The 27,637-nt window shown below is 51.4% G+C and overlaps 1 protein-coding gene across 6 annotated transcripts; it reads left to right on the top strand.

The window, feature by feature from the left end:
* The first annotated feature begins 414 nt into the window (after positions 1–414).
* Psen2 (presenilin 2) lies at positions 415–27,637 on the top strand. Of its 6 annotated transcripts, none has more exons than XM_028865452.2 (11): positions 415–500; positions 11,422–11,582; positions 13,391–13,605; positions 15,245–15,386; positions 19,046–19,113; positions 19,748–19,968; positions 20,862–20,960; positions 24,727–24,810; positions 25,150–25,251; positions 25,730–25,848; positions 26,924–27,637. In XM_028865452.2, exons 2-11 carry the CDS (start codon positions 11,442–11,444, stop codon positions 27,077–27,079), a joined length of 1,347 nt encoding a protein of 448 aa, XP_028721285.1. In that variant the 5' UTR covers positions 415–500; positions 11,422–11,441; the 3' UTR covers positions 27,080–27,637. The 6 variants fall into 6 exon arrangements, with proteins under 6 accessions (XP_028721285.1, XP_028721287.1, XP_028721284.1 ...); XM_028865454.2 differs by lacking the exon at positions 415–500 and adding an exon at positions 552–837; XM_028865451.2 differs by lacking the exon at positions 415–500 and adding an exon at positions 864–1,195 and having other exon boundaries at positions 25,153–25,251.

A 27,637-nucleotide genomic window follows, 5' to 3' on the forward strand; every position in this document is an offset into this window, starting at 1 on the left:
ACATTCATCCAGAGCTCCCCAAGTCTCTGAAGCACTCTAGAAAATCAATCAGGGGAATGTTCACGATGTTAGATTACTTTAGAACCTTATTTAGACTCCATTTTCAAGTACATGCAATCCGGGGGAGGGGTGGCCCGGGACCCTGAACTACAAAGCAAAAACCCACCCCCTGTCCCCGTGGCACCTAAGGAAAGGAAAGGCACTACCCAACTTCAGATTTCAATGTCAGTATGATGTCGCGGCCTCCAGAGCGAATCACCGCGGAGGCCGGGACCTTCTGCACCCATTGTATCTCTTTAAACCCGGGGAAGTGCCAAGTGCACCGGGGAGCCTGGCACCGCCCAGGGGATGGGACAGGGGTGGAGCCAGAGCAATGGGCGGGTCCCTACCGGGGGCGTGTCCGGGGCGTGGGCGGACGCGGTAGTGGGCGGGGCCGGCGCTAGCCCTGGAGAAGCGCTCCGCCCGCGGCGTAAACTCTACCCTGCGCCGCGGCGGAGCAGGTGAGCCGAGGGCGGGCCTGGGGTGCGTGCGGCCCGGTACCTGTCACTGATCGCGGGTAGCCAGCCGCATGGAGAGCCCGGATGCAGCGAGGCCCTTCTTGCGCACTCTCCTGACCGCTGCGGCTGCGGGCCCCCTCGGAGTACCCGAGTCCGGGCCCCGGCAGCGATCGCGGCCTCTTTGGCTGGCGCGGGGGCGAGGAAAAGGCGCCGGGGAGGCGGCAGTGTGGCCCGCCCAGAACTGGGGCTTGGAAGGAGCGTAGGAAGAGGCCTTGGGCCTCTGGCCGCGTCCGTCCGGGTCCCCTCAGCGTCCCTTCCTGCCTCGGGAGCCGCGGGCAGGGTAGGCGCGGAGCGAGGTGTTAAAGGGCCAGTGCACGTGGGTCTCACAGCTGTATTGACCATGGATTTTGGTCCCTGTTACCTAGGACTTGACCTGGGTCATCTGGGCTCTGCTACAGATGTCGAGGGAGTGGGAACTCCTTGTGTGAGGAGCGGGGCGCAGGACAGGGCCCAAGGCTGGCTCTGAGGCTGGTGTTCTGTTAGCAGTGGTGGTTGAGTGTTTTGTAAGTCTCTTACAGCAGTGGGGAGACGCCCAGAATCAAGCCTTTGAAGCTGAAGGAATTCGAAAGCAAGATCTAGTTGCCACTGATTTTTACTGATGAAGAAACTGCGCCTAGGGCTAAGGATGCAGCTCTATAGTAGAGTGCTTGCCAAGCATGCGTGAGGCCAGGGGAGGAAAGGGAGGGTCGCGGAGAACAACTCTCAGAACCAAAAAGTGCAGTTGCCCGGGGTCTCCTGGGTATGATACAGTAGAGCCAGGCTTACAGCCTGGTGCCTGGGCCTCTACTTCTGCTGTCCAGTAAGTCCCTTGCTAGTTAGTCAAAATGTCTTAGCATCTCTGTTTAGGGATTCATTCGCCTTTAAAGCTGTTTGTTGAAATAACTGCATCCATTTACAGATGGAGGATCTATATCAGCACAGATGCAGACCAGTTTAACTCAATGGACAGCTGTCCCCAGAATAGTCTGTTGGGGACAGAGAGACTCCAGCATGCAGAATGGGTGCACCTGATGTCTATAGCGTCCCTCTGTGGACACCTGAGCCTCCCAGGCCTTCAGCCAAGACTTCTGGCCGTAATTAAAGTTTCTGCATAAGCCGCTCCAGGTGTGTAGGGCTCAGGTTCCCCTTTGGGAGCAGGAGACTCTGTGGAGCCGGGAACAGTATCAGGTCCTGTGTCTTCAGTTGGTGAAGGGGCCAGTGTCTGGACTTCAGTCCAGAGGTGGTCATCCAGGTTCATTCCTTGGCTCCCAGGACGGTGGCTAGAATCAGGCTGGCAGGGATGGGCGTGGGGTGGGGCAGAGGTGCAGGATGGGAGGAAGCTGTGCCGGGTTTGGAGAACTGTGTCCTCCTATGTGGACGTGCCCATACTCCAGTATAGGCCATGCACGTTTGTATGTGGAAATGAACGCCCCTACCGTAGAGACAGACCAGGATGAGGGATGCTGCCAGAGGCTGCTGCTTGCTCTGTCTGATGGCCTGAAGCAGAGGGTTCTGGCGGAACCCTGTCCGGTGGCCCTTTTGTGGTGGCTCGAAGGCTTGTAGCATACAGTTTGCTATGTGAGTTCCTTGCCAGACTTGACCTCTCTGGGTTGTTGGTGTAATAACCATGTGACATGCCCATGTGTTAGGAGTTGGGCATCCATGGTTTAAAAAAAAAAAAAAAAAAAAAAAAGCCATTTTGTCCAGTGGTTAACACAGTTATTATAAAAACTTAGTAATGGGCCGAAAAGATGGCCCAGCAGTTAACAGTACCCGTCACACCCCCAGAGGACCCACATTCAACATGGAGGCTCACAACCATCTCTAACTCCAGTTCCAGGCCTATTTTGGCCTCTATGGACACCAGGTGTGCACACATGTGCTGTGCAGACATACATGCAGACAAAATACATAAAATATAATTAAAAGAACATAAGTAATATGATAGTTCATGTCTGTAGTTCCAGTTCATAATCCCTAAGGCAGGAAGATAGTGAGTTCAAAGCAAGCCTGGGCTATGGAGTGAGTTTCAGGCCAGCATAGCAACAAAGTGAGACACTGTCTCAGAAAACAAACAAAACGAAACGAGACAACAATGTAAATCACCAGACAAAACTAAAGGGATACTGAAACAGTTAGTATGACTCGTTTAAAGTCAGGGAACCTGAGTTCTGGGGCCTTGGGGCGGGGAGATGGGGGGCACAGTTGCCCAGCTGTGTGGCTCCACTGCCTGTCAGCACAGGCTTTGGACATTGCTCCATGTGTTATCTGTCCCTTTGGGGTTGTCCCCAGACTTCCCGTAGTCACCTCTTTCCTGTGTCTACACTGCTACCCAGAACATTTTTTGGAAGGTCTTCATTCACAAGCCTGAGAACCTGGGAGAAAACAAATTTGTATTTTGAGATAAGGTCTTGCCGTGTAGCCCTGATTGGTTTGGTGTTCTTTATGTAGCCAAGGCTGGCCTTTAACTAATGGCAGGATCCCTGCCTCAGCTTCTTTCTCCCGGTGTGTTTGGTTCTAGACAAGTGTCATCACCCTGGCTTGCCTTTGGTTTTCACCCCGAAGAAACCAAAATGCAAGTGGACATGATGGCACAGGCCTTCAGTTCCAGCACTCGGGAGGCAGAGGCAGGGGGATCTCTGTGAGTTTGAGTAAACCAGAAGGCCTGTGATCTCAGCACTTGAAGGTAGAGAGGCAAGCGGATCCAGGGTTTAATGTTGTCCTGGCTGTAATAGTGAGTTCTCCCACTAGAAAACCAAAGCTGAAATAAAAGGGGAGGGAGAGAGGAAACCATCAAAGCTTCGTGTGTGTGTGTAAAAGTCGGTCACATGGTATTTCCACAAAAAGCTTTGTGGCTGGTTTTCAGCTGTTGCTTTGAGGTTGGATGCTGCTCAGCTGGGACCCTGCAGAGAGCAAATGTTTCTGCCACTGTTCCCATTCATCTTGGGACCATGGCCCCTGGGGAGTGGTGCTCAGTCCACATATAGTCTACCCCCTAGGCTTAGGGATGGCATCACCGAACACTTTGGGGAAAGTGATTCCAAGTCAGTCCTCAGGATAGAAGAGGCATGCTCCAAGGAGACAACTCTCTGTAGCCTGTGCATTGATTGAGAGAACAGCTTGCTTGTTTTGTGCATCTTTCCCTTTTTTTCTTTCTTTTCTTTTCTTTTCTTTTTTTTTTTTTTTTTTTTTTTGAGACATGATTTCTCTGTGGAATAGCCCTGGCTGTCCTGGAACTTGCTTCTGTAGACCAGGCTGGCTTTGAACTCACAGAGAGATCCGCCTGCCTCTGCCTCCGAGTTCGGGGATTACAGGCATGCACCACCACTGTCGGCCTGGCTTGTTTTGTTCATCTTTGCCGATGAAGGAAATCTAAAGACTTCCCACCTTCCTGTTATACCTTAGCCAGAAACTTCCTCGTGTTTTTAAAAATAAAAGTAATACATACTTATTCTAAAAAAAAGTCTTGACAAAAAAGACATCCCTTTGCCCTCAGCTCGGGAATAACTGCTCTGGGTCCCTGCAGATATTTTGCAGGTGGGATCTGCTGGGAGGTCTTCTAGTTATTGGAGGTGAGAATGAGAAACTGTCACTTTTTTTTTACTTTCTGAATCTGAGCTGAGTAGTTTTGCTGTACCAGAAGCCCAAAGCCACAGACCCACCTGACCCTGGGTTTTGTTGTTAAGCTGAAGAAAGTAAAACTGTTTTTGTTTGTTTGTTTGTTTTTAATGTAAATTGTATCTCAGGTGTTTGTTTTAGTAACAGAAGACTACCCTACACATCTTGGAAAACCAGATGTGATGTCTGGAAAACCAGATGTGATGGGTGTGGCCAGTCAATGAAAATGTCTTTATTTCTTTGACTAGTCCCACGGCAGGACACTTTCCCGCTTGTCTTTTGAACTGACCCAGAAAGCAGTAGCCCATTCCCTTCCCTCATTGCCATGGGTTGTCAAGTCCAGCTCTGAGCCTCACAGACCTGCAGGAGTCGGAGATGGGGCATGTAAGAGAGACTTCATTGAGGATTGTAAACTGGCACCATCTGGGAGTGGGCAGGGCATTTCTAGATATATCCTTGTCCATGGCAGACAGATGCCGTCTTAATCCACGAGTAGAGCCTGAGGGTATGGATGGGGTTGGCTGTCTGGCCTCTGTGTGCAGGAACCTGTTAGGGCTGGCTGGACGGGAATGGCATTCTGCAGGCAGTTTAGAGACCTGTTATCTGTTGGTCCTCATGTGACTCCTTTAGTCTCCCTTTGCCCCCAGCTACCCTGGGCTTCAGTCTCCTGAACTGTGAAACAGGGCACCAGCGGATGGCACTTAAGGTACTCAGCCCAGCTTTCACGTCATCCTATGGACGAGCTCATTCCTTTGACAGAATGTACCCATTGTCCGGCTGAGGCTGGATGGAAACAGGATCTCCCTGGTGCCTGGCCTTTGTACATGTTTCTGGTGACTTAGCAGTTCCCTAGCTTCCTAAGGAGGGCACCGGGTGCCTTCAGTCAGCCCCTCTCAGTGTCCCCTCCTGTTTCCATGGTAACTCCCATCTTTTGAACATCCACCGTGGCTAGACACTTTGCACCCCCCAGTCTTACGAGGCAACACAATCTGTTGCCTACCGAGGAGGAAATAGCTCCTGTCACCTTGCATGGTCAGGAGCTGTCCAGGATATATGGTTCATGCCACATACGTCTCCGACCACCGGTGGCTGGGTTTCATTTAAAGAAAAACTGTTGCAGTTTTTACTTGAGGGTATGTGCTGGAGACACTCTCCTTGTCTCTTTCCCCCAGTGACCCTTCCTCCAGGCCACTTCAGGAAATGAGGAAAGTGGCCCCAACCCAGGTTCTTCAAGAGAAAAAGGCAATGGAGCCAAGTCCAGAGGCTAAGACAAGGACCACGGCAGGAGGCCCCACTTGAGGGTCTGGGGTCTGGCGCTCTAACTCCAGTTCTGCCTGAGACCTCCCAGAATCCAAGAGAACCATTCAGCAAGTGCCAGGCAGACCAGCCAAACACGTGGTCAGGTGGGAATGGATAGAGGTAGGGCTGGAATCTGGGATGTCTCAGGGTGTTGCTGGATTGGGGAAAACCCTCCCCTAGTGTAGAGGAAGACTAGGACTTTCCAGCGGTCATGGGGATTCTGGGAAGTAGCCATGTGACCACAGAAGGTGACCTTTTGAAAGCCAAGGACATTGCTCCGTTGGCCCATTGGGAAGGGGTCAGGGAATCCGAGCCTCTCTGCGGCCCTCCATGTAGTTTCCAGTCCACATTTGGAGCATTGTTTTCCACCAGGTGCTGGAATTTTCTGTGTCATTTTCAAAGTTCTTTCCTACCCAGGCCACTGAGTTTAAACATTAGGGCAAACCTTTGCTTCCCTTCTCTGAGAAGCAGGTTGAGGAAATTGGGTCACCTGGTTTCCATGATAATTGCAGGAACCCTGCGGGCTGAGAAACTTTTCTCGGTGTGTCAGACCGGCCCCTGAGTTCAGCTAATCAACATTTTGATTCCAGTCAGTGAGGTAGTAAAAATCAGCAGAGTGCTTAATCCTTCTGCCACAGTGCAGGCAGGGCTTCCAGAACAGTCTGTGCCTGCACTCACCCCACTGTTTCCGGTCAGCCCCTCTGTTTTCCCGTGGACGCCAGCGCTGTGGAGCTGGTTGAGCATGCGTGTGTCAGCACTGGGGCAGCCCGGCGCATCCCCACCTGTGCTGAGTCAGGCCTCCCAGGAGCCAGCTCTTTGCAGCGCTGTGGTGTGGCTGCAGATCCAGCGGGCTTGTTTATCTGCACATTTGAGTGGTGGTTTGTTTTCCCTCTGAGAATTTCGGTGCCATTAGGCTTCAGAACAGAGACGCCTGGCTGGCCCTGACCTCAGGGATCCAAAGGGGCGCCCGGCGGCGAAGAAGGTGTTGTCATTCGGACTTTGGAGAAAATGCCAGTGGCTCCCTGGGTTCTCATCTCTTTCCCCAGGCCAAGCCGGTGATTCCGGAAGGAGAGGAAACCCTATGTGTCGATGTCTATTATTCCCTTTACAAAGCAGTAGCTTGTCAGGTACTGTGGGCAGGCATTTCATCCCAGCACCCTGGAAGCAGAAAGCAGAGCTTTGTGAGTTCCAGACTAGCTTGGTTTACACAATCTAGTTCCAGGCCAACCAGAGCTAATTGTGAGACCTTATCTCAAAAGAAAAAAAGCAGTAGGTTGAAGATGCAATCCATCTTGATTATTTAAAAAAAAAAAGCTGGAGATGTAACTCTGTAAAGTCTTGGCTAGTATGCAAGCCCTGGGCCCCATCCCCAGCACAGCATAAACTGGGTGTAGTGGTGCATGCCTGTGATCCAAGCCCTTGGGAGGTGGAGGCAGGAGGATCAGAAGTTCAGGGTCATCCTTAGCTACATAGTTAAGGTAGGAGCCAACCAGGGATACATGAGCCTGTCTGAAAATAAAGTGGAGAAATGCCGAAAAATACAGAGCAAAAAACTACAATCACGCTGGTCTAAAGATAATGACCTTTAATGTTTTGTAATAGTTTTACCAGTCTTCCGTGTGTGTGTGTGTGTGTGTGTGTGTGTGTGTGTGTGTGTGTGTGTATAAGTTCAGGTGATTAGGAGAACATTTACATCCTGTTAAATTTAACTTCATGCTTTAATTACTAAGTACTGTTTGAAGTAAGGCTTTAGTGGTCCTGTAATAGTCCCCATCAGAGGAACAGGCAGTGAGTGGGTCCTCTTCCTCATACAAGCTGGGGAGGATCTGTCCTCAGTTGGATGGAGTCTCAAAGTCATGACGAATACCAAGTCCTGTGGAAACCGTGTTTTGTTTTCTGAACATACACACTTGTGATAGTTTAATTTATAAATTGGACACAACAAAAGATTATTAAGAACAAACCAGCAATTAGAACAGTATACTATAGTGAAAACTGTGAGGCACCCCCATAAGCCTCAATTCAAATCAAACAGAATTAGAAAAAAGCCCCAGTTTAATGGGTAAAGCATTCCCGGGTGATTCTCTAGCCCCCCAGAGAGGAGACAGGATGAGAGACCAAAAACAAACAAACAAAAAACAAAAACAAAAAAAAAATGCATGTCTGTTTTCTGGGGTGCAGTTTGAATACCCTGTGGGAGTGGTCTTGAGCATCTCTGGAGAAGGAGCCTTGTTTGGCCAGACTTTCTGAGGGGCTGGGGCTGGGCAGAGAGGTGGGGCTTCCACCAGAACATTCCAGATTCTTTGGGTATATGGGTACCAGGGCTGAGGTAGAGCTCCCACCAGAACAAAAACTACCTAAAATGTATGAGTTGATTACTCTGGAATTTTCCATTTCATGTTTTTGGGCCTCAGTTGACCACTGATAACTGTAACCACAGGAAGTAGAATTGTAGATAAGGTGGGGGAGTTCCTGTGCCAGTGAAGAGAGTCAGAAATTTCAGTCGTTTTTACTTTTGTGATAGCAAATAACTACAGCACATATTTTCGTATGAATTTATTTTTCTTAGATAAAATACCAAGAAGTAGCATTTCCGTATCAAAAGGTCTGAGGCTTTGCGTAGCTTTGAGGTTTTCCTGTTTTCAGTACTATACATATAGTTTAAACACACACACACACACACACACACACACACACACACACACACACACACCAGCATCTGACTCCCAGATCTTCCAGCCCTCCTTTGGTGTTATTTGGAGATTTTGCTAGTCTGAGAGTGTTTTTTTTTTTTTTTTCCTCTGTTTTCTGTGTGACCAAGCCCTTTGTTCAAGACAAAGAGCTGTGCAGTGTTTTTTGTTTTTTCTTTTTGGTTTTTCGAGACAGGGCTTCTCTGTGTAGCTTTGGCCTTTCCTGGAACTCACTTGGTAGCCCAGGCTGGCCTCGAACTCACAGAGATCCGCCTGCCTCTGCCTCCCGAGTGCTGGGATTAAAGGTGTGCGCCACCACCGCCCGGCTGAGCTGTGCAGTTTTAACCCTCATTCCTGAAGTCAAGTAGTGCTGGACGTGGGAGTGGGGAGGCACTGGGTGAAAAGGCCCCCTTTCTTTCCTGGGCCGGGCCCACCCCAGGCAGGCCTTGAGTGTACAGAGTCGTCATCTCAAAACACACTGCCCACACTGGCTCAGAGTGCAGCTCAGTGCAATTTATAGCTGTGACAATTGATTGTGAATTTGACAGACTCTACAGTCACCTGGGAGAGGAGCCTCTGGGCGTGCCTGGGGGGAATTATCTTGATTTTGTTACTTGGGGTGTAAAGACAAGCCCATTGCGGGTGCTACCGTACCTGGACTGTGTAAGTGGAGAAAAGACTTTGAGCCCAGCAGTCATTCATTGCTCTCTGCTCTCAGACTGCTTAGCTGCTTCAAGCGCCTCCCACCGTGACTTCACCATAGTGAGCCACCAGCCAGGATAAACTCTCTTGAGTTGTTCCATGGGAGTACTTATCACAGCAGCTCAGATAATAGCCTAGCATAGAGACCAGAAACAGGACAGCCAGGCTTAAGGGTAACCTTGAATTTTTTCAGTTTTTTTCTGTGCCCTCCCGCCCCCCACATGGAACCTAAGGCCCCCAGCATGCCAAACTCTGCCACTGAGGCACACCCCTGATCTAGATGCCTGTGAGTAAATGAATTCACAGTTGCTGGAAGGGATAGTGAGGAGAACTCCTAGGTTTCCCGGATATGTGTTTAAGATATGGCAACCAGGCCTCAAAGAGGACAAAAAGGACAGGGGACCTTACAATCTTGTAGACCCCAACCTGGCTAAGAATTTCCCTAGATCTCATGCAACTCGACTTATGAAGCTGTGCCCTCTTAGACTGAGTTCTCTTGTATAGATTGTTGGTTCCACGGCCTGGTCCCCAGGAAGCGGAACCCCTTCCCCTGAGGCCCCAGGCTCAGTTGCCCTTCTAGAATCCAAGTATTAGGGCAGTAGACCACACCTACCTAGAGCATGCTCTGCTGTGTATAGTCTAGGTAAAGGACACTTCTATCCTAGGAGATACCTGGGCTGAATTAAGCTCCCTTCCCCTGGGTCAGACACCCAGACCCTTCACCCTGGGATGGTCTACCCTACCTGATTCCACCACAAGTCTCTTGGTGCTGTTGAGGCAAGATCAAGTTATGTTCCCATCTTGTTCATATAGTTGAATAGTTAGTTACCTCTTTCCAGAATGTCCTGCCTCCTTCGGTCTCTGCTCATATACCTTCCCAGCCCACTCCCTGTTCCTCTCAGTCCTCAAGACCCAAGATCATCCATCTCTAAGAGTGACATACTGTTACCTCTGAACTTGGATAGTACAGAGGTGGGGTTCTACAGCTGTGTTTCCATTCTCAGTGTCTGGGAGAACTCGAGAGGCAACTAACTTCTGGGGGCTCTGGGCTTCTTCACTTTGCAAATCCTGTGAAGACAGAGGGTACCTTTGTAGTAGACCCAATCAGAGAGGCAAACACATGCACTGTATCATCTCTGTGATGGCAGATTGGGGGCAGTCCTTGTGGGAACTACCCAGGCCACAGCCAGCATGGCTGACTTCAGAAGAGCAGCCACAGGCCCTGCCTTGGTGGAAGGACCCCGTCTAATCATTTGAAGGTCACATAAATTCCAAGAGTGACCTATCTGGAGACAGGCTTTCGTCGAAGAGCAGGCCTGCTCCTGACTCAGTAGCACAAAGCTTGACTCTGAGGTGATGTTGTTGGTAGTGGCAGTGTCCATCCAGACATGTGCATGGTCACACCCTCCCAGAGGTTGTTCCTGGACCCAAAACACAGGGACTCAGAGTTGTACTGGGTCCCGCTGTGTCAGAATACATGGAGAACCATACAGAAAATCTGGGGGCGGTGCGACTCCCTCCCCCAATCCCTCTGTGTGGGTACATCCAGGGGTCATGTCCCCCCACTGTCTGGGTGGCTCCTGGGACTTAGCTGCCATTTTTGAGCTTAAGACTCTAATCGACATGTACCTCACCCTCAGGAACCCCTAGATGGTGTCTCATTTTCAACTCACAGACACTGGGTTTTGGAACACATTCAGTTTTCCTTGATAACATCCTGTTTCCTCATCCTAGTCCAGCCTAGCCAGTATCTTGGGTTCTATCTATCCTCTGTTCTTTCCCCCATGTAAGCCCCTCCCGTCAGCTCTGTCTTCCCTTCAGGCTCCCTCCCCCATCGGGCCACTTCCCCCCATCAGGACACCTTCCCCCATCAGGATACCTTCCCCCCATCAGGACACCTTCCCCCATCAGGATACCTTCCCCCATCAGGATACCTTCCCCCATCAGGATACTTCCTCCTGGCTTCTGTGCTTCCCCTCACAGTCCCCAGCTAGAGGGAACACTGGCAATACCCATCTCTCCTTGAGATGACATGGGCCTCCCTGGTGTGGCTGTAGTCTGGCCTGTCCACTGTCCCACTGGCAAGAACTTAACCTCCAGCATGAGTCCTCTCTAGGAAGCATGAAATCTCTGCTTCTGAGGTACATTCCCTTATCATCTTGATGGTATGTCATTTGTCATATTGGATGACTTGTTTTGTTTTGTTTTTATGGGACGTGGGTGTTTCTTATTCAAGGTGGAAGCCCCAGAACCAAGCACAGTAGGTTAACCATAGATGTTTGTGGATTGAACAAACTCTGACAGTTCGAAGTGGCCCGGACAATTTCCGATTGGACATTTTCCTCCATGTGATAGGAGTCCACTCCAGCCAGTCTCAGACAAGGCTGCTGTGGCCTCTCGCTGGCTTTTGGAACTGTATTCAGCAGTTGTTTGACGTGTATGTCTAGGACGCTTGTTAGAGAGGCAAGACCTGTGCCTGGTGTTCAAGCCACCCTGCCGTCCCCCACCCCCCCTCACCCCCCTACTGCCTTCACCTGTCAGGAAGGTGGAACCAGGTCCCTGTGATTCTTTTCCAGGTGCTACTCGAGGCAGGATCATGCTGACATTCATGGCCTCTGACAGTGAGGAAGAGGTGTGTGACGAGCGGACATCCCTGATGTCAGCCGAGAGCCCCACATCACGCTCCTGCCAGGAAGGCAGGCCAGGCCCGGAGGATGGAGAGAACACTGCCCAGTGGGTAGGTCCCGCCAGCAATTGTTGGCCTTAAAACAGGGCCGTTGTGGAGAAACAAAAACAAAAACAAAACCCAAGACCCTGAGGTTCCTATGTCACTGTGATTTTTAATTATGTGTACTAATGTATGCCTGTGTGGAGGTATATGCATGCGAGCTCATGTATCCACGGAGGCCAGAAGGAGGAGGCATCATAACCCCTGGAGCTGGAGAAATAGTTGTGAGCTTCCTAACTTGGGCAGCTGAACTCAGGTCTTCTACATCTAACTGATGAGCCATCTCTCCAACCCCGCCTGTGTCTTATGGGTTACCGAATTTGGAGCTGAGATGTGTCCCGAAGACTTTGGCGCTGAACCTTGTTTCCTCGTGTGCTATGATTGGGAGGCAGCAGAACCTTTAAGGACTGCAATCTTGTGCAGAGCTTCAGGTCATTGGAAGAGGTGGAGCTTAACTGTACCCCCAGCCCCCACTGCCTCCTCTTTCTGTGTCCTGACAATGAGGGGAGCAGCTTACACCTTTCCATGGTTTCTGCCACAGTGTGGTTATCACAGGCACAAGGCAACAGGGTCAATCCATCACAGACTGAGACCTCTAGACCCTTTCCTTTATAAGCTGAATTATCTCAGGTGTTTCTTATAGCGAGAGAAAGCTTACTAACCTGTGGATGAAACCAGGCATTCTTCCATTCAGGAAGAGCAAATAAACATAGAAATTGGCCAAAGTGGTGTCTACTGGCCACGATACATCTGCATCTTCTATCTGTAAGGGCTTTGTATACAATTATGGTATACAGTGGGCTGGCTGACACATCCCCCTTCCCCTCCCACCCCTCACCTACTTTTCAAATGCAGGCTGCTGTCTCCAGGTACCATGAGTTTGGGTGCTTGGGACAGGTCAATGACACAGAAACATTAAGCTGATAGGAAGGAAAGCTACTTGAAAAGGAAGGATTTGGGTTGATAGCCAGACAGGGTAACCACAAGCTGAGTTGGCCTGAGTCAGGCTTGACTGTGTGCCGCCGGGAAAGGTGCCGCACTGTGACCCTGACTGCTGCAGCCTCAGGCCAGGACAACGGTAGAGCCCGCTGGTTGACTTGGCCGTCTCCCTCCTGGTCAGGCGAACCGCATCTGAGGTTGCCTGGATCTCATTCCATTTTATTCCTTGTAGGAATTTAAAGCCTTTCCAGGCTCAGAGGCCCCTTTCCCCTCCAGCCACCCTTAATCTTTTCCCTTGCTCTCATGAAGCCTAGCCTCTGAGCTCTGGTGGGTTCTCACAGTTCAAGGTCACACTACCAGCTGGTTCTCCGTGGTTTCTTCTCTTATCTCCTGGGTGTTTGTGCCTTTTAGTTACTTCCTTTCCTGTCTACTGGATTTTTTTTCCTCCTTGGCCTCAAGTGATCAGCTAACTTGGAGTGCTCCATGCCGAGAACTGGTACCGAAGGAGTCCTGTATCTTGATGCTCAGAGAAAGTCCCCTCCATGCTGGTTCTTCCAGTTAGCCAATCAAAATGTCTGGCCTCAGTTTCCCTTCTCCTACCCATCTGTCCAGTGTGGCCGTGTTGGTTAGCGGCCTTAGTCCCTGTCCTTGGGAAGCACAAGGGTCTCTGATGTGCCCTTCTGTGGCTACACAGGCTAGCTCTAAACCTTCTCCACTACTGTCCTAAACCTTTTATATGTCCCCAGACCCAAATCAGAGCTCACACTCCTCATGTCTAGAAAGCAGCAATTGGCCTTCTCAGTTCTACTTCCAAAAGCCCCTGCAGGAGCAGCTTGCCTTGGGGGCCTCTGGGGCCCTCACTATGTGGTTTCCCACAGAGGAGCCAGGACACCGAGGAAGACGGGGAGGAGGACCCAGACCGCTACACCTGCAGCGGGGTTCCTGGGCGTCCGCCGGGCCTGGAGGAAGAACTGACCCTCAAGTATGGGGCGAAGCATGTGATCATGCTGTTTGTGCCTGTCACGCTGTGTATGATTGTGGTGGTGGCCACCATCAAGTCCGTGCGCTTCTACACAGAGAAGAATGGACAGCTGTGAGTTGGGGGCCGGGTTGGCATTGGGAGGTTGGGGTGGTGATTGATAGGCTCCCTCAGCTACTGTGCCTGTAGCTCTGGTGCTGGTGGCCATGGAGAACAGTGACCAAGACTCTGGGCTCACACCCTGACTCACTGCCTCCTGTCATGTGACTTGTCTGGGCATGTGTCTGACCTCTGTGCCTCCATTTCCTTGTTTGTTTCTCGGGTTTAATTATGGGGCTCCCTGGAGAATTAAGTGGGCTAATCCGCATGAAAGGTCCCGCAGTGCTCACTGGAGGCTAAGTTGAGTCTGAATACAGACTGGCTTTGGTATCAGAGCACTGAGCTCCAAGTACCAAGTACCTGGTCCTGGCCCACTGTGTCTCAAACACCATGTGACCCGAGGTGAGTCGCGTCCTGTCTGGGTCTCTGCTCCCTTAGATGTGAGGTGACAGAGTTGGACCATATGATTTCTTAGCACGCTTCCAGCAGATGAGGGAGATTTATCAGGCCCTTCTATTACTTTAATAAATACAACAGAGAACTGAGCGTTCCCTAACCTCAGCCCTTTCCTCTCCCTCCCTGGCTCCTCACTGCTGAGCACATCTTCAACATCGTTGCCATTAGAGACGTACTGTTCACTTTGGATTTGGATCCTTTCTCCTTTTTAGAAAGGAGGAGGTAGGAAAGTTCCCACTCCTAAGAGGCTGGTAGCCTGTGGGGGACTCATAGTAATATGGATGGAAGGCCTTGAGAGGGCGGGGCCAGCATAGCTCCCGGCACTCGGAGCTGGGAAGAGCAGGATGCCTGTGACTCGGTTCCAGAGTAGGGGCAGTGCCTGTGGCAGCAGTTGGGGGAGCAGGGGGTTTGGGAGTGTGAGGCTGCAGAACGTCGATGGAATGTGTCGTTGGGGTTCTCTAGAGGATCAGAAACCAAATACGAAAAAGGATCTACTAAATCGGCTTATCCAATAAAGTAGTGTTAAGGGATATACTAGATTGGCGTATACAACAGTGTAGGTAGTCCAACAATGGCTATTTGGACATTAAAGAGGCCGAGAACCCATAGCCACTTAATCCACAAGGCTGGATACCTCAGCTGTCCCAATCTGTTGCTGAATGCCTGGAAGATTCCCAGAGAGTCTTTAGTGCACTTTGGAAGACTGAGGTTCTGCTGTCAGTGAAGGGTCCCAGCAGCAGCAGCAGCAGCAGCAGGGTGGATGCTCTCACTGGCAAGGAGCAACAAAGGACAGCAGGCAAAGAGCACTGTTTCCTTTAACCTCTTTCTACCTAGGCTGCCCACCCTGGGGAGGGTTAATCTTGCCCAGAAACGCCTTCACAGACCCACGCAGAGGCATGCTACTTAGTGGATTCCAGGTCTACTCACAGTGACAATCAAAATTAATCATCACGTGGAGAAGCAGGCAGCCAGTCTTGTCGGTAGGGACGAGAGCTGAGGGCCTGGAAGTGGCAAAGTCCAGTGGAGGAGCCAGGTCTCAATGGGGTACCGCCTGTCCTTGCTGCCATGATGGTTCCAGTTATCAGAGTGCTACAGGTCACGGGCCCTAGAGGCAGAGGACACTCATGGATAGCAATGGCCCCATCAGGGCCCAGCCAGTGCCAGGGTTCTAACTGAGCTCTTCTGGTGACCTCTTCAGCATCTACACGCCCTTCACTGAGGACACGCCCTCGGTGGGCCAGCGGCTCCTCAACTCTGTGCTGAACACCCTCATCATGATCAGCGTCATCGTGGTCATGACCATCTTCCTAGTGGTACTCTACAAGTATCGATGTTACAAGGTGAGGTCTGCGGCCCTCTGCCCCGCCCCTCTGCCCCGCCTCTGCCCCGCCCCTCTGTCCTGCCCTCTGCCCCGCCCCTCTGCCCCGCCTCTGCCCCGCCCCTCTGTCCTGCCCTCTGCCCCGCCCCTCTGCCCCGCCCCCTCTACCCCCCCCTGCTGTGAGATGTGGATGGAGCCACTACCACATGGCAACTGTCTAAACCCTACCCAGGTTCCTTCCTTCTGCAGAGTGGGTTTCCTTTTCGTGCTCTCTGACCCCGTGGGAAGTTGACCTAAAGCTGACTTTTAAACGGCATCCCCTCCCCCCCCCACTGTCTTCTGAGCGCCCCATTGCGGCGTTCCTGACACACTCTCCTGCTCTGGAGTTAATTTTATTTCTTCTGCAGTTCTGTTTTAGTTTGCCTCACCCCAAGACTTTCTCTAGGCTTATTTTTATCTTTCCATCTCCCTTAAGATAGAGATGCTCATGTGCCGTGTGAAGGTCTCCCGACTCTGAGAACCCTTTGGGTTACATTCTTCTGTAGCCCTTGAGCCTCCCTGTGGAGTACTGGAAGAGTCACATCCTGTGTGGCCCCAGTTATAGACAGCATCATCCCCAGTGATGTCATACTCCCCACCCCAGCACCCCCACATGGGGATTCAATTTTGGACCTTGCACACACTAGTTAAACCGCTGAGCTGTACCCTCAACACTTCCGGCTTGGAAGCGGAGCAGGTGCCCGATGTCGTCTGGAGTCAGCTTTCTCCTTTTATCATGTGGGTTCCAGGGGTTAAACTCAGGTCCCCAGGCTTGGCAGCAATGGCCTTTACCCTCTGACCCATCTCTCCTGCCCACTTTCTATATATAATTTCGTAGACAAACTCCTCAGCTTCACCAGTGAACTGTGACTGGTGTTACAGACCCGTGCTACTAGGTCTAACTGTGCCGTCAACTTTCCGACACTGGATTGAGCCTTGTAGGCTCTGAAACCCTCAAGACTAACAGGAAGTTGATCTAGGCATTACCTATTCAAAACTGCTGCCACAGGCATTGCGTGGTCCTTTGTGTTCTGGCAGCTGTATTTATGGAGCAGGAGGAGAAGAGGAAGCCATGGTGAGAGAGGGAGCCAGCCATTGGCTCCGCTGGGTGATATGGGGTTGACCCACAGGAGGGGCTGTCAGGAAATGTTCCAGGAACCCAAGCTTAGCTCATCAGTGACAACTGCCCATGTGAACGAGGTAGGGCTTCCATATGTACTAGAGAGGAAGGAGGGGCGGATGTGGTCAGAGTGCGGGGGAGGGCTGGTTAGACAATGAGAACATGACAACAGAGTAGAAATAGCATGGGGAGTGACCCTGCTGGGGTCAGTATGTGTCACATGGCCAGACCCATAGAAGTGGCTTGACCATCCTTTCAGTCAGGGTCATTGGGAAGTTCCAAGATGACGTAACCCAGACACGTCATGGTTGGGGTGAAGACTTTCAGTAGGTTCCAGAGGCCACACTTTCTGTAAGGCTGGGTGTACAGCCAAGCCGTGGCCCTTCCTCCAGGTAGACTGGGTCTGATGAAGACCCAGTGGGCTGAGCTGGTGACCAAGGTTAGTCCTTAGAAGTGAAGAGAGGCTGGGAGGAAGTGTCACATCTTACCCTTGAGAATTGAGTCTTGTCCTTGACCCCTCCATGCTCAGCCAGGGAAGGAGAGACAGCTCTCCTGAGGGCCTGTCTGGAGCTCCTTAGTGGGAAGTGACTTTCCTTCTGTCAGGCCCCTCAGGAGGCTTGCCCTGGTCACTCATTCTAAACAGCAGCTAGTGAGTCCCCTGACTCTGGATTAGCCTTCATCTTACCTATTAAATATCGCCTGTTTTTGTGATGTCTTCCAGCCAGAACTTTGAAGGCTCTCTTCAGGGAATTAGAGTGCTATCTGGAAGTAATGACTACCAGCATTGTGGGAGCCCACAGAGGTTTCCTAGTGAGATCTGAGCTTGCTTTACCTAGCAGGGCTGCATAAAGGTTTGGGTTGACCATGTGCATGTGTGGTTACCAGGTGTTTGGAAGGGTCTGCGCTTGGCTGTGTTAGGAGGAAGTCTTTTGCTCCACCCCTTGGCATTCCTTTAAAAAGCCCTTTAAAAGAGACAGAAGGGGCTATTGGGAATTGACTCAGGTCCTCCTGAAGCTATCTTGTGTTTCTGTCCTTCTTCTTCTCAGCTAGGCCTATCATTCTATCTACAAGTTCCTTATTCCTCTCTCCTCCTCATAGGAACCCTGTAAAAGTGGGGGCTGGTCACCACACAGCATATTCTTTGCCCATGATGAGTGTGCAGAGGTAGGCCAGCACAGGTTGGGGCTCAGCAGACTCTTAGGACTCTCGTCTCCCCTAGACGCTTGTAGGTGACTAGGGAGAACCCCCTAAGGGGCCTGGCCCTCCTTTCCTGTAATAGGCCCAAAGTAGGCTAATCAAGAAGCATGTCTAGGCTCTTGTTACCAGAGTTAGCATTGGAACCTGTGCCTCTGGCAACCCTAAGAAGCTAGACTTGGCTGCTTGATAGCCATAAGCCAGTTTTAAAAAGTCAAATCAATAGTAAAAAAGCAGAAATGGGAGATTTATTCAGTGTGGCCATATTGGGAAGTGGGACAAGGAGATCCAGTGGCCCTCCAAATCCATTGGCTGTAGGCGGAAGTTTCTGTCCTCCAGCAACTCACAAATACCCAGCAGCCATTTCCCAAATAATTGACTCAGAGGCTTAATATTACTTAGACATGCTCTGCTGGGGTATACTAACTAGCTCTTACACTTAAATTAGCCCATAATTCTAATCTATATTTAGTCACGTGGCTTGGTACCTTTTCTCAGTACAGCATTCTCATCCTGCTTCCTCTGTGTCTGGCTGGTGACTCCTGACTAGGTCCTTCTTCCCAGCATCCTTAGTTTGGTCGCGCCACCTAACTTCCTGCCCAGCTACTGGCCTGCCAGCTTTTTATTAACCAGTGAGAGTAGTACATGTTCACACTGTAGAAAAGGATGTTCCACAGCAATTGACGCCCCATCAGGTCTGTCTCCCAGTCCTAACATGAGGATATTCGTAGTTAAACAGTCTCAGTCAAGACCCGGTCCTGCCCATCACTATCTGGGCTTCACTCATCCTGATGCTCTGTCAGAAGTATGTGAAGCCTCTTTCCTGGAGACCAGTTCCTCTGGCCAGTGCCAACCTTCATTGTTTTCCTTTTGAAAGCATGAAATTCCTAGGGAAATTTTAATTCCCTGGGGTCCAACTCCCCCCCCCCAAAAAAAACAGGGTTTCTCTGTGTAGCCCTGGCTGTCCAGGAACTCTCTATGTAGACCAGGATGGCCTAGAACTTGGAGATCCACCTATCTCTGCCTCCCAAGTGCTGGGATTAAAGGCGTGTGCCACCACCACCCAGTGCCACCTTTGGTAGCCAGATAGAAGGACAGATGGAAGTATCTATCTCTCTGGCGTATCTCCATCCTGCTAATGGCACTCTTTGGTTTTTCGAGACAGGGTTTCTCTGTGTAGCTTTGGAGCCTTTCCTAGATCTGGCTTTGTAGACCAGGCTGGCCTCGAACTCACAGAGATTCGCCTGGCTCTGCCTCCCAAGTGCTGGGATTAAAGGCATGCGCCACCACCGCCCGGCGCTAATGGCACTCTTGTCTCTGTTGTCCAGTTCATCCACGGCTGGCTGATTATGTCGTCCCTCATGCTCCTGTTCCTGTTCACCTACATCTACCTCGGGTGAGTGCTGGCTGCTGAGCAGCCGCTCCCTATGGTACAGCGGCATAAGAGGGACCTGGGCGGGGAAAGGTGGTCTCCCTCAGTGTCAGCTGCTCCAGGAGCTCAGGCCTCCAGGCTTTGACACAGGCGTGGGCTCCGTGGTAGGTCTAGGTTTCTTTCTGACTCCTGATTTAAAATGAGCAAAGGAAGCTTGGTAAAGCCTTCCCAGAACACTGAGCAGGTGGAAACCTCTCAAAGTGACGTTCTGTTTGGGGAGAGGGGTGGGCTAAGCTGGGTCCTTCCTAGTTTATCTGCCCCCTTGCCCTTTGATTTTGGATATCAGCCTGACCCAGAGGCTCAAAGAGAAACACTTTTTTTAGGTCCTCACCTTTGCACAGGGCTGTCCAGGTGGGTCCATTGCATGGCTGTGTGACCCACGTATCAGCTATTGGTTCACCCCCACCACCACCACCACATTCTGGAAAATGCTGAGTGGTTAGGAGTGGGGGCCCATGGAGATGGAGGATGGGAATGTTGAAAATAAATAATTGGGATTTAATGGCTGAGAGCAGAAGGTGTTGAACACCTTAGGGTGTGGCACCCTCCCCACCCCCACCCCGAGTATCCCATGCCCTGCTTCACCTTGGGACTGCAGAGAAGTACTCAAGACCTACAACGTGGCCATGGACTACCCCACCCTCTTCCTGGCCATCTGGAACTTCGGAGCTGTGGGCATGGTGTGCATCCATTGGAAGGGGCCGCTGATGCTGCAGCAGGCTTACCTCATCGTGATCAGCGCACTCATGGCCCTGGTGTTCATCAAGTACCTGCCAGAGTGGTCTGCCTGGGTCATCTTGGGTGCCATCTCTGTGTATGGTAGGTAACTGGGGGCCTGGTGCGAAACCTGGGTGAATCTGCCTCAGTGGTGGAGTGGTGTCTCAGTTACCCTTGCATTGCTGTGACCAGAATAATTGACAGAAACAGTTGAAGGGAAGAAAGATTTATTTTGGCTCACAGTGTCGGAGGGTGTCAGTCCATCATAGGAGGGGCGTGGCTCACTAGGAGCAAGTGACAGAGGTTTCCTGTAGTGGCCCAGGAAACAGGAAACTTATGGGGGCTCGGGGCTGGGTCTGACCTTAAAAGGCCACCCCTAGTGATCTGCACCCCTTAGCTAGCGGCCACCTCCTGAGGAGTCCAAAGCCTCCTAAAATTGTGTCACCAGCTAGAGAAGAAGCATTCAAAACATGAGCTTCCAGCGGACATTTCAAATTCAAATGATAACAGGTGGGAAGGCACGCGGGACATTTCACCTCCTGTCCTGAGAAGGCCTTCCTACAGACTCCCCTTTGTGATACTTGAGGCACACACCCCAAAGTGGTCACTCTTACTGCCCGAAACTGCCAATATACTCATCAAGTGTGGACGTGCAGGAGCGAGCCATGCTTCCTCAGGATGAGTCTGAGCAGTTGTTTAAGTAGCATCAGTACCATGCCTGTGCCACCACGCCCATTTTAAGGGTGAACATTTGGGGACTCAGGGAAGTAGGACTTCCAAGACCGTCTTGTGGGTCTCGACACCTTGCTCTCTCTACTTTGGCTTTGGCTCCAGCCGGTGCAAACTCCAGATTGGTGGGCTTGGGACACCAGGCCAGCAGCAAGGTGTACCCTGGAACTCACTTAGGTTCCTGGTGATGGAGGGGTGGTTCCTCTTCGCACTGCTGGGGAATAAAGGTCCCCTTTAATATGACAAGGATATCTCTGTTTTCCCAGATCTTGTGGCTGTGCTATGCCCCAAGGGGCCACTGAGGATGCTGGTGGAAACTGCCCAGGAGAGAAATGAGCCCATATTTCCTGCCCTGATATACTCATGTGAGTGGTTCCATGCCTCTGCTAGACCAGGGCGGTCAGCAGGTAGCCTTTGGTGGAGACGTGGTAGTTGGCCATGGTTTTGCTAGTTGACAGGATATGTACTCCATCTCAACCAGAGGCGAGGATCAAGTCATGGTAACACTGTGAGGGTCACCACTTACAGGAGGGTTCTGCTTCTAGAGACCCTGGTGGGCTGGACCTTGCCAGGAAGAAGGTTTGGAAATCAGGGCTGGAATGGGGTTTCTAGGGGGGTGTGGACAGTCCTGTGGCCATATTCTGTCTACCATCTGGCAGTCTGCACTGTATAGGCCACATCCCTATGAACCTGCAGCATTTAGAGCCTTGTAACTGCCAGAGTCCTACGAGCTTTGGGGGACAGGGTGCCCGGTTTCTCTCTGGGGTTCACGGACAGCAGCTTGGCAGTGGGAGTTATCATCTCTGAAGGGAAGGCACAGGGATTGCCTCCAGCCTTGGGGTCGCGTTTGAGGGATGTGGCTTATATATGTATTTAACAGATGTTACCACTTTACATTGAGCCCCTACTTGCTGGTAGGCCCTGTGTACAACATAGAGGTCTTGCAGGAGGCAAGCTTATGGCTCACAGAGTTCTCTCCCTGTGGTGGCAGCGGCCGCTCTCTGTTGACAGTGGGTCTTTGTAAGTATAGAGCCCGTGATTCCGGGTTCTGATGCCTCGGGTACCCAGGAAACCATCTGCAGACCTGGGTAATCATAACGAGTGAGGAATCAAGCTTCGAGTGGAGAATTGGCAGCAGCATGCCCCTTGGCTGGAAAGCACATCCCAGGATGCTGTAAGGATGAGGGATGGACGGTTCTGGTCAGTCTGGGTATCTGAGGCCGTGCATTCCCTTATGTGTGAAGGAGGATTCATTCTTGGGTGGACATAAACTAGGGAAGTAGACAAGTGTAAGCCAGGAGGTAGCAAATGCTGTTAAAGACTAGAGGAAGGCAAGGGGCCAAGGACTTCCTTGGGACCATGGGGGAGGCTCTTTTGCTAAAGGTGACCAGAGAGCCTTCATTCATAGGTCTCACTTGGCCAGAGACCTGACTTAGCTAGGGGATAGCACGAGGTAGAAATCTGAAGGCCAGCGCTTGGGATAAGGGGGCAGCAGCAGATTTAAAGAGCCTGAGGTAGGCCTGGACTAGGTGTGCTCAGGGAGCACCCAGAGTCTGTGGCTAGAGCAGATGGGAGGGGAGAACGGTAGAAGGGTCCTGATAGTGTGAGCTCTGCAGACCACGGTGTGACACTCTGGCCCTTCTTCTTGAAGGAGAGGTAAAGCCCCTGAAAGCTTTGGGCCAACCCTTTCACAGGATCACCCTGCCTACTAAGGGGAGAGTAAAATGTGCAAGGACAGTAGTCCAATCCAGAGCCAGTGTGAAGGCCAAGAAACAACCCACGAAGGGCAAGCGGGGTTCGTATGGGGGACCAGTAGAGACTATGAGGGGAAGTGAATTCTGGGACAGTTTTTGAGCAGGGCTTGCCAGGGCTGTAAGTTAAGGTTGATGGCAGTGCTTTGTGTCCAGACGACAGGGAAGACCCACTGCCTTTTGCAGAGATGGACGGGCTGGGAGGGCAGGTGGTGGGGGTGTTGAGCGTGGGTTTGGGCTGTGTGCAGTGTGAACATCCCCCTGGGGAAGTGGAAACGCGGAGTAATAAACTCCGAGGGGAGCCTAAGTTGTGGAAACAGTTCAGTCAGTACCATGTGACCCAGCTGTTTCCATGGCGCCGTGTACCCGAGAGGATGAAGAGCGGGGACTAAACAAGTGTTGGGACATTGTGTCCATGTCAACATCATTCTTAGCCGCTCAGAGCTAGCAGTGTCCAGGTGTCCAGAGGGTGAATGGATGGCCAAAATGTGGGATTCCCATACAGTAGAATATTGCTTTTCCTTTACAAAAGGAGATTCTGACTGAGATGGTGATGTGGTTAAACCTTGTGGACACTGGCATAAGTAAATTAAATTACAGGTGGATCGAGAGTAGGTGAAATTAAAGACATAAAATCAAGTGAGTGGTGAATACAGGGCCTGCAGAGACCCACAGAGGTTTCCTGGTGAGAACTTACTCAGGGCCTGAGAATCTGGGCTTGCTTTACCCAGCAGGGCTGCATAAGGGGATGATTTGACCATGGGCGTGGTTACCGGGTGTTTGGAAGGGTCCTCACTTGGCTGTGTGATGTGCTTTGATCTAGCAAGGGGAGGTCTTTTGCCCCACCCCTTGGCATTGTTATAAAAAGCCCTTTTGAATAAACAGAAAAGGCAATTGGATGTTGACCCAGGTCCTCCCGAAGCTATCCTGTGTTTCTGTCTTTCTCCTCTTTACTATCTTTCTGTCTAATATTTTCTTATCCCTCTGGCCTCCTCATAGGAACCCTTGAAAAGGTGGAAGCTGGCCTCCCACAAGAGGCCTGTTGTAGGGAGCGGGGGCTGTTTAGAGGGTACAGAGTTCCCATCTTATAAGATGAAAAGAACTGGGGTTAGTTTCGCAGATCTGAATACATAGAGAGCCGCAGACATTGCATTTTAAAATGTTTATTTTATGTGTACAGGTGTGTCTCTATGAGCATCTGAACATATATGCACCCCATGTACACAGAGGCCAGAAAGCAGGCATCAGCTTCCTCAGGGCTGGCATCGGCTGCGGCATTTACAAGACCTCTAGCTTTGTTAAGGGCCCTGGAGTCATTGTGAGCTCTGCTTCTCATGACTGTGGAACCAGCTCTTCAGCCTCAGGACCGAACTTTTAAGAGTTGTTTTTAAAAAGCTTTGTCTTTATTATGTATGTGAGTGTTTGGCCTACATGGCCATCTGTGCACCACATGCATGCAGTACCCATGAGGCCAGAAGAGGGCATTGGCTCCCTCAGATCTGCAGTTACAGACACTTGGGAGCCACCATGTGGGTGCTGGGAAACGAACCCAGGACCTTTGCAAGAGCAATCTGTGTTTTTAACCACTGAGCCATCTCTCCAGCCCTTCATGGTTGCATTTTTATGTTGCATTAAAAAAAAAAAAAAAAAAAAAAAAAAAGACTATTAGGTTCTAGCTGAGATGGCAAGAATCATGACAGGCTTTTCGAAGGTTTCTTCTGTTGTTTGACAGAGTATTGGTTGAAGACCAAAGATGGCATTATGCATTCAGAAAAAATCACGGAAGAGTTTGCAAGCAGCAGTACGATTGGTCTCTAGAGGAAGGGGTGGAGGGATCCAGCCAGTTAGTGTGAAAGTCAGAGACAAGTTTATCTCCCAGACCACGGAGGCAGGGAAGTTGTTCTAGGCAACAAGAATTACTTCTCATTTGGAGGTGGTGACATTCTTGGAAAGTCTGTGGACTGAAATCACTGTTGAAATGACGCCACAAGAAGCCGCCTATCCCACGGGCGTTCTGAACTACTTCATCATGTAAATCATTTCCACGCCTCCCTTTTTGTGATAAACTGAAACCTAAAAAATACGATAAAAGACTATTTTTAAAAAGACACAGTCCAGCACGCTGTTCGCTGATCACTCTTCTTGTTGCTGTTGTTATTTGAGAGGAGGGTAAAAAAGACAAAGGTGAAATACCCATGCCCACCCAGCCAGTGACCCTGGACTCCTGCCCCCGTGGCCTCTTTCGGCCAAACATGAGCACCCCTGCAGGATGGAGGGGCTGTGCTGCCTTTCTGGGGACTCAGACTGGCTCCACTTCCTCCGGGCCAGGGGCAGCTCCTGTGAGTACTATCTGAGGTGCGTCCCTTTGCTCTTTCTGCAGCTGCCATGGTGTGGACCGTGGGCATGGCGAAGCTGGATCCCTCCTCTCAAGGAACACTGCAGCTCCCCTATGACCCAGAGATGGGTGAGTGTAGGGCTCAAGCTTTGTCTCAGGGGAGAGCCTCTCCTGCACCCCGCTTGGCCTGGCCCCTCTGTGGGTTAAGGTTCAGAATGGCAGTCATGTTATCTGATAGCCAGACGTTGCCACCTGTCCTAGACAGTGACAGTTGGACTGTCCATCCTGTGCCCAGTTTTTCACCTCAGTTTTGCTGGGTATTGTTGGGGGCTGGTGGTGGGGAGCCCTGAGGTGGGGAGGGGTGCTGGGGAATCTTCTGGATTTTTGTACCTTCTGACCAGCCTTCGTCTCTCCCTGCCATTCCCCACGGTGTGTGATGACGGTGGTCCTTTCTCCTTGGATGCTCAGAAGAAGACTCCTATGACAGTTTTGGGGAGCCCTCATACCCTGAAGCCTTTGAAGCCCCCCTTCCCGGCTACCCAGGGGAAGAGCTGGAGGAAGAGGAGGAAAGTAAGGTGCCCGAGTTCAGATGGCATGCTTCACGGGACAGCAGGGTGGGGGCCTCCTCGAGTCTCCTGTCACCACATTATCCCTGTTCTGGAGGGTGGTGACAGTAAATTTATTTAAAAATCCCTGTAGTCGGATTCCGTGCTAAACCGCACAGCAGCCTGCAGCCCCGGCAGGGAGAGATTGTCTCTTTCTCCTTTCTCTAACTAAGTGGCTCTCCTCAATTCCAGGCTTCTGCCTAGGCTGCCAGTCACTCAGTCCTTGTCCCCGCCCCCATCTTTTCCTAGATAATTCATCTTGTACCCAGTCTGCCGTGGTGCTACTGAGGGGTACATTCATCTTGCCCCTTGACCCATTTGCTGGGTCCCTCGGCTAGTGTCCTAGCCCTCCACTTCCGGTTTTTGTTTTGTTTTTGCCTGCTTCCGGCTGAGGTTTCCCATCAGTGGGATTGGACAGGGGCCACTTTCTTTTCTCCATATAGGGGGCGTAAAGCTGGGCCTGGGAGACTTCATCTTCTACAGTGTCCTGGTAGGCAAGGCGGCGGCCGCCGGCAATGGAGACTGGAACACCACCCTGGCCTGCTTTATCGCCATCCTCATTGTGAGTGGGCTGCGTGGTGCAGGGGGGCCGCACAGGGCATTTGTGGCTGCTGTCTTCCCTCTTAGGGCAAAGGCTGTGAGGGGAGAGGTGCCTCGCCCAGAGTGTGGTCTCCAGGACCTGCTCCCTTCTGAGAGAGAGCACCCAGGGAGGGACAAGAGGCTTCCGTCTCCCTGGCCACATGTACCTCACTCACTCTGGGCTCTGGATGAACGCTTCGGGGCCTGGTCCCTGATTCCTGGATTGCAAAGTGAGATTTATGGGAGACGGAATAGCCAAAGGCCTTTACCTCTGGGTGCCGCCAGGGAGGAGTGTGGAAGGACTCCCCTCCCATTCCACAGCTACACGTTCGTTCTCTGTGCCACCAGGACCCCATAAAGGCTGAATCCTGGCTTCTCCGACCCCAGCAACTGTGTGATCTGGAGGCTCTGATGGCTGGTACTCAAGCTGGGGGACATATTCCGCAGTGCCATCTTAGAGAATGCTTCCTTTTAGATGTTGGGAGAGTCCCTGAGAGGCCTGTCATCCAGTGCTCGGGAGAGCTTGTTTGTGCCCACACGGGATAACAGACCCTGGGCTCCTCCCATACCATACTATCTGACTTGGGACTTGTTGTCCCATGGGCAGGGCAGGCACTTTGGTGCCTTGTCCTTACCCTGGACACCAAGGGTGGAGGTGGAAAGGGCCACCGCCATGCTTGCCTCCAAAGGGCTGGATTACATGGCATCCATGAATTCCTTGGTGTCTTCTGCTTAGCACCTCAGGAGGATTTCACTTTAGCCCATCTGGGTCTCTTGCAAATGCATGTTCCTTGGAGAGACACTCTTGCCATCCTGTGTGACTGCTGTCCCCAGATGGAGAGGCAACATGGCCAGGCCAGGGCTGTGTCCACACTTAGCCGACACCCAGGTGTCCTGACTGAGGGAGGTGTGTGAGAGAGGAGCCTGGCCCGTGCACTTGGAGGGGCTCTTGCGTATGGAGAAAAGACGGTTGCATGTCTGTGGCAGTTCAGGCTAGTCTGAGGGATTGCGCCGCCCACCACGCGTCACCACCTTTCCCTCACCTTGATGTCCTGCAGGGTCTGTGTCTGACGCTCCTGCTGCTCGCCGTGTTCAAGAAGGCCCTGCCCGCCCTCCCCATCTCCATCACCTTCGGGCTCATCTTTTACTTCTCCACAGACAACCTGGTGCGTCCTTTCATGGACACTCTGGCTTCTCACCAGCTCTACATCTGACGGGAGACGGGCATGGATGGCTCCGAGGGCCGTGGGAAGCTTCCCTGGATGCAGGTGTATAGTTTTACACTCTAGTGCCATATATTTTTTAAAAGACAACTTTTCTTTCCTTACAAAAAAAAAAAGAAAAAAAGAAAAAAGAATTTAAAAAGTGTCGTGTTTACTCGTGATGAGGAAGCAGAAGCTGCTCTTTGGTGCTAACCATCTTGTCACCAGACTGTGGCGTCCCTGCTGGAGCGTCTGTGGCACCAGCTGGATGCTCCGCGAGATTATCTTCAGAGATGAGGTCACATGCGTGGAGCAGGTCTGTTATCCTCCAGGGTCGAACGGAAGGAACGTGTGCATCAGCGGGGACCAGGAGGCGTGGTCAGGAAGGACACTAAGTGCCATCACCCTGACCAGAGGAGAAGAGCCAGTTTGCAGTCATGAATGTCCCCAGTGCTTTGTGATGTCTCTGTCACTTTAGTACCTTTAGACACCGAGTCCTGTCTTACTACAGCAGTGACTGCTGGGGAGTGGCTTATTATCACTACCAATAAACAGATGCTCCTGTTGGAA

Source organism: Peromyscus leucopus, chromosome 15 (genome assembly GCF_004664715.2).
Source record: "Peromyscus leucopus breed LL Stock chromosome 15, UCI_PerLeu_2.1, whole genome shotgun sequence".
NCBI lineage: Eukaryota > Metazoa > Chordata > Mammalia > Rodentia > Cricetidae > Peromyscus > Peromyscus leucopus.